The 6,427-nt window shown below is 46.5% G+C and overlaps 1 protein-coding gene across 2 annotated transcripts in view; it reads right to left on the reverse strand.

Annotated features, from left to right (window-relative positions):
* The window catches only part of ATL3 (atlastin GTPase 3), a 52,978-nt gene extending 46,857 nt beyond the window's left edge, over positions 1-6,121 (reverse strand). The window contains exon 1 of one of the 2 annotated variants that reach the window (XM_047690375.1): positions 5,932-6,121. Coding sequence is in view for 1 of the 2 variants with exons in the window: in XM_047690374.1 (XP_047546330.1) it covers positions 5,583-5,628 (46 nt within the window). In the remaining variant the exon portion in view is untranslated. Of the gene's footprint in view, positions 1-5,582; positions 5,778-5,931 lie in introns of those variants that run through there. The other variant, XM_047690374.1, reaches the window with a different exon arrangement.
* Between the last annotated feature and the right edge of the window lie 306 nt (positions 6,122-6,427).

Raw genomic sequence — 6,427 nt, forward strand, 5'->3', positions numbered from 1 at the left:
GCTGTAAATAGTACACGGTAATACTGAATCAGCCACCATTTCAGTTATGTAAGAATTGCTAAAAATTCTTGGATAATTAAAAAGCCTTTCAACAGTCCATGTGGAAGCTACAAACTTTTTTCTAGTTACTTTTAAAGTACTGATTTAGCCTTTACTTCTGGCACAACACACCTTAACCCAGACTAACCAGTAGGTTTAAAAGTGCCTGTTCAAATAATCTCTGTAATAACCGCATTCAACAGCCTGGCTCTGCACTAAAATGAGAACAGACAACCCAAGTAAAAAGAAGCTGAAAGACTAACAAGTGAAACTAATTCTCATAGGAAAACTGTAGAGATCTGAGCAAATGACAGCATTAACTCTATTAGAATGATCTAACTCTGAATGTTTGTCTTAAAGATGTTTTATTTGAGAGAGAAAGAGAGAACGCGCAAGGAGGGGCAGAGGGACAGAGAGAGAGAATTTCAAACAGACCCCTTCACTGAGCGAGGAGCCCAAAAGGGCTCCATCTCATGACCCCAAGATCACAACCTGAGCTGAAACCAAGAATCAGACACTCAACTGACTGCGCTTCCCAGGAGCCCCTGCAGCTACTTTTTAAAGTCTTTTAGATTGGGGTGCCTGGGTGGCTCAGGGGGTTGGGCCTCTGCCTTCAGCTCGGGTCCTGATCTCAGGGTGCTGGGATCGAGCCCTGCATTGGGCTCTCTGCTCGGCGGGGAGCCTGCTTCCTCCTCTCTCTCTGCCTGCCTCTCTGCCTCCTTGTGATCTCTCTCTCTCTCTCTCTCTAATAAATAATCTTTTTTTTTTAAATAAATAAATAAAAATAAAAAGTCTTTTAGGGGCGTCTGGGTGGTTCAGTCTGTTGAGCATCCATCTCTTGTTTTGGCTCAGGTCACAATCTCAGGGTCCCAGGATCAAGCCCCATGTCAGGCTCTGCACTAGATGTGGAGTCTGCTTGAGATTCCCTCTCCCTCTGCCCCTCCCACTTATGCCGCCTCCTTCACTCAAATAAATGAATAAAATCTTAAAAAAAAAAAAAAAAAGTCATGGGGCACCTGGGTGGCTCAGTGGGTTAAAGCCTCGGCCTTCGGCTCAGGTCAGTCTCAGGGTCCTGGGATCGATCCCCGCATCTGGCTCTCTGCTCAGCGGGGAGCCTGCTTCCTTCTCTCTCTCTGCCTGCCTCTCTGCCTACTTGTGATCTCTCTCTCTGTGCCAAATAAATAAATAAAATCTTTAAAAAAAAGAAAGTCATTTTAAAAATGCAAAAGTAGGGGCGCCTGGGTGGCTCAGTGGGTTAAGCCGCTGCCTTCGGCTCAGGTCATGATCTCAGAGTCCTGGGATCGAGTCCCGCATCGGGCTCTCTGCTCAGCAGGGAACCTGCTTCCTCCTGTCTCTCTGCCTGCCTCTCTGCCTGCTTGTGATCTCTCTCTGTCAAATAAATAAATAAAATCTTTAAATAAATAAATAAATAAATAAATAAAATAAAAATGCAAAAGTAGCTGCAGAGGCTAAATAAAAGTCACTGAGACTACGGAATCATCATCAGCCTTTCCAGTCCTATGGAAAACATACATTCTGGGGGCGCCTGGGTGGCCCAGTGGGTTGAGCCTCTGCCTTCGGCTCAGGTCATGATCCCAGAGTCCTAGGATGGAGCCCCACACTGGGCTCTCTGCTCGGCAGGGAGCCTGCTTCCCTCTCTCTCTCTCTGCCTGCCTCTCTGCCTACTTGTGATCTCTGTCAAATAAATTAAATCTTAAAAAAAAAAAAAAAATATATATATATATATATACATTCTAAGAAATAAGTTCTATTAAAAAACATTATAGGGGAAAAAAAGTTTAAATTCCCTTCAAATATTTGAAAAGACCATCTGAACAGTGATAAACTCAATGAAACTAGTTAACTGGAAGCAAGTACAACTGCTTTTTCAGAAAATTCATACAGAATTGAGTTCATCAATTCAACAATGCAAACCAGGGTTTCTCAATCTCAGCACTACTGGTATCATGGGCTGGGTAACTCTTTGTTGTGAGGAGCTAGCTAGTCTGTTCATTGTAGGGTATTTGGCAGCAACTCTGGCCTCTACCCACTAGATACCAGAAGTGCTACCCCTGGTTCTAAGCGGTAGAAATGTCTGCAGATATTGCTAGATGTTCCATCGCAGCAAAATCCCCCCAGGTGAAGAACCACTACGGCAAAGCCGGGCCCCAGTGCTCATCTTTACTATTCAGAGTTCCAAAGAGCATATTAACTACAGTTTCAGAAACATTTCACTGAGTAGAGTGTATGACTCAGGGCAAAGTTATGACCTGAGTTTTCCACTCTCCTTTTGAAACACATTACTAAAGGGCAAGAGGAACACACCCAAAACCAGAAGCACACCATTTCATGCCTTGTTCTCGATGGCAGTCTTTAAGGTCCCTAACTCAGGCAAGGCCAGCGAGAACGCATCATCATGTATGATGGTAAGCCCTCAGCCAACTCAAACTGCTGGGTGTGGTTCCATTTTGCTGATGGTTGGGAGTGCTTTTATACAGTCTATTTTGTCTTAAGGCAGTAAGTATGCTGGTAGATACACGTACATTTTTAAAGCTGTTTCAGTGAAAATACTACCTATACCCAACAGAAGAGAATATGGGGAAAATTTACATTGGAATCAATTAAAGGGTTTAAGAGGAAACTTTTTCTCAATTCATGTGTCACAACAAATCTTTATACTTTAGCACAAAATGCTGAACAAAACCACATTTTGTCAATTTTGTAGTGGTTTATGGATTTATAAAGACCAATTATGACTAAACAGTACTTAAGATTCAGAAATGCAGAGACTAGGTTAAATCTAAAAATGATGCCAGGCTATACTATAGAAAAAAAATTATTAATAGACTGAGTTCAATATTCATCTTATTTGACTCTTCCCTAAAATAAAAAATCACCAAAATCAGGGTGCCTGGGTGGCTCAGTTGGTTAAGTGTCTGCCTTTGGATCAGGTCGTGATCCCAGGGTCCTGGGATCCAGCCCTGAAATGGCTCCCTGCTCACCAGGTAGACTGCTTCTCCTCCCTCTGCCCTTCCCCACTGCTTGTGTGCACAAGCGTGCTTGTCCATGCTCCCTCTCTCTCAAATAAATAGTCTCAAAAAAAAAAAAAATCACCAAAATCCATTTGGTTACCTGAGGGTTTTGTGTTCCAGATGAATAAGGCTTTCTTAATTGTCAATATTTGACTTGGATTCCTTATGATTTCAAGACATAAAAAGTTAATCTTGTTTTTTTTCACTGACTATACCAGCAAAGGCTATTTCCTAACTTTTAATATGCTTTAGCTGTGAAATACACCAACAAGTTCTCTCAATATACATGCTAATAAAAAGCATCCTTTACAAATTTCCAAAGAGCATCAACTTCTCAATACACTGATATTATAAATCAAACTTCCTATTAAGTAAACAAATCAATTCAAATGTAAGCAACCACCTATAGGGAAATTTTATTCTATATTAGTATGCAAATTAGAATTACTCAAGATTCTTTTCTTAACGTTGCCCAGCCACACAATGAATTAAACCACAATCTGTGGGTCCCATGCACTGTCAGGTTTAAAATACCGCAGGTTATTCTAATCACGCAGCAGAATGCAGATCCAAAAGCCCAACTAAAGGTTTTTTTTCTTTTAATTAAAGCTTTCCCCTCATTTTTCCTTTTGATGTTTTTTAAAGAATATACTCCCAAAACTTCAAAGACAACTTGGGAAAATGCTTTAAAATTTAGATTAACTTTAAAATGCAGCTTTGTGGGGCGCCTGGGTGGCTCAGTGGGTTGGGCCGCTGCCTTCGGCTGGGGTCATGATCCCGGGTCCTGGGTTCGAGCCCCGCATCGGGCTTTCTGCTCAGCGGGGAGCCTGCTTCCTCCTCTCTCTCTCTGCCTGCCTCTCTGCCTACTTGTGATTTCTGTCAAATAAATGAATAAAATCTTTAAAAAAAAATGCAGCTTTGTTATTTGAACAATTTCTCAGTTCACAAGGCCGTAGAAACTTTAACAGGTATGCATTATAGGCAAATTCTAGTTCTCAACAAGTTCACACAACCTGGGGTTCCCTATTTCACTGGAATCTTAATATGTAGCCGAACTGTTAAGTGACCTAGCACTGGTGATTGGGGGAGGTAGAGAGAATTTTATATTAATTTATTGCTTCTTATAATTCTCTATTATCTCATTTTAAATTAGTGTGCATTTATCCTTTATTCTAAGATTTAGAAATCATAAAAATGAAAAACACACGAGCTCCACCATAGAACACCAAGTTAACAAAGCCTATTCTAAACAACTTCTATTGAGTGAAAGCTACAGAAAGTATGCTAGTACACCTATCTATCCTGTTGTCATTTTTCCTAATTTCACGGTTACTCCAATGAGAAAGTAAACGGTAGCTAATAAAACAACGTGCTGTCCTACTGTTAATTCCTCATTACATAGAAATCCTTTTCATCCAAGCCTTTCCTTTACAGGTGATAAAACAGAAACAGGGATTTCTAGACTTCAAGCTAGTTTCTATGGAAAGTGGGGGGGGGAGCACTAATTTGAATTTCAGTTCACTGCACTACTGAACACCTGACATGGATTAAAACCACGTAGGTTTTGCTTCTCCAAAAGCAAGACAAAATGTGAAACTGCGTTTTTCGTCCGTTAGTTCTTTTCTCCCTTTCACAAATCATTCCACCCAGCTTCGTATTCAACTTTGAGGGCTGAGATTTATTAAGATTCTTCAGTGTTTTCATTTTTTGCCTTTAGATTTCGCAAGTGAAACTTCTGGCGATTTCAACAGCACACACATTAAGCAAGAATAAAGCCAGGTAAAGTGACAGGTGAAGTATCCCTCAATCTTTGATGACTTTCCACTTGGTTTTTCTTTTACCATTCTTTGTCTTCAGGAAAGCAAGAGAACGTACGATCCCAAACGTACTAAAAAAACTTCCTAAAAAGCCATTAAGGCCACATTCTTTTATCTCGTTTATGGAAAGAAGGGCGGGTTTAAAATCAACTTTCCTAATGCTTGCCAGCGCCTCGAGGTCGTTAGGATAAAAATAAAGCTTCCAACTCCAAGACACTTCGCAGCCGTCAAGCGCTTTGTCAAAGACAAAGTAAAGCATCTACCTTCCCGCTAGGACCGGGACCCCGGTTGCCGGCCCGCGAGCCTGCGGAGCGCCAGGCGGGAGGGAGCCGCAGCCCCGGAGCGCGCGGCTCCGCCAGGGCGGGGCCGCAACTTCGGGGCGCCGCCCGCCCGTCCCCCAGCCCTAGAGCACCGCGGGCCTCCCCCTAGCGCTGGGCCCAAGCGCCCGGCCCGACCTCCGACGGCTGCCGCTCCCACCGGGAACCGAAGGAAGCGCCGCCCGCGCCCCGCCGGCCGGGCCTCGCTAGCAGTCCCCGGCCCCGAATTCGCGGGCCAGGGTACCCCGGCGAGGGGCACAGGGTCCCAGTCCCTGGACGAGGAACGGGCGGCGGTGCGGGCGGGCGTTCCCCTCGGAAGGAGTCGGGAGGGCGGCGGAGGGCCACGGAGCGGGCCCGGGGAAAATTGGGCGCCTCACCTGCTCCTCCCGAGGCAGCCGCTACCGCTCGCTGAGGGGACAACATGGAGCCTCCGCCTTCAGCAGAAGCAGCAGGGGCGCAGAGAGGGGCGGGCTGAATCGGGAACGAACCGGGCCCAGGAGGCGGGAAACGGGCGGGGCCTGGACTCTAGAAGAAACTGGGTAGAAGGAGGGGCACGCAGAGCTTTGAGGGAACGAACACAGGGCGGGTCTACGAGGCCGGACAGACCGCGCTCCCCGCGACGGGCACTGCGCTTGCCGGAGCGGGAGGGGGGGCGAGAAGGGGAGGCGCACCGGTCAAATCCCGCCACCGCCCGACGCTGGAGCGCGCGAGCGGGCCGCGGGCTACCTGGGAGTGCGCCTTGGGTGCGATGGTCCGTTGGGAATTGTAGTTCCACGCTCCCTGGGTGCCCCGCCTGCGGGTCCCTATTCTGCGCACTCAGCTGGGGCGGGGAGGAAGCGGAAGAAAGGGAAGGGGCTTGACGCGTCTGTTCGACGACTGAACTACAACTCCCAGCAGGCCATCCGGAGAGGGGAGGGGAGGGGCGGGCCGGCTCAGGCCGGGGATCGCCCGCCCGCCCCGCCTAGATCCAGCCTTGAGACCCGCCCGGGGGCGGAGGACTTGGGATAACCCGCCGCTAATCCCCACCTGCCGCTTTTGACGGTTCGGTGTTTAAGGACTAAAGAACCAAAAGGAGGCCTCAAACCTGGTGACGTGAGCGTCACTGGTTTTTGTTTTCTTTTTTTAATAACGATTTTGACTTCACAAGGAGAGGAGGACGTGACTTCATCACCATCATCATCAGTTTCACCCCATAATCGCATGCCTGGCCAAGCCTGGTGAT

Source organism: Lutra lutra, chromosome 10, assembly GCF_902655055.1.
Source record: "Lutra lutra chromosome 10, mLutLut1.2, whole genome shotgun sequence".
Taxonomy (NCBI): Eukaryota; Metazoa; Chordata; class Mammalia; order Carnivora; family Mustelidae; genus Lutra; species Lutra lutra.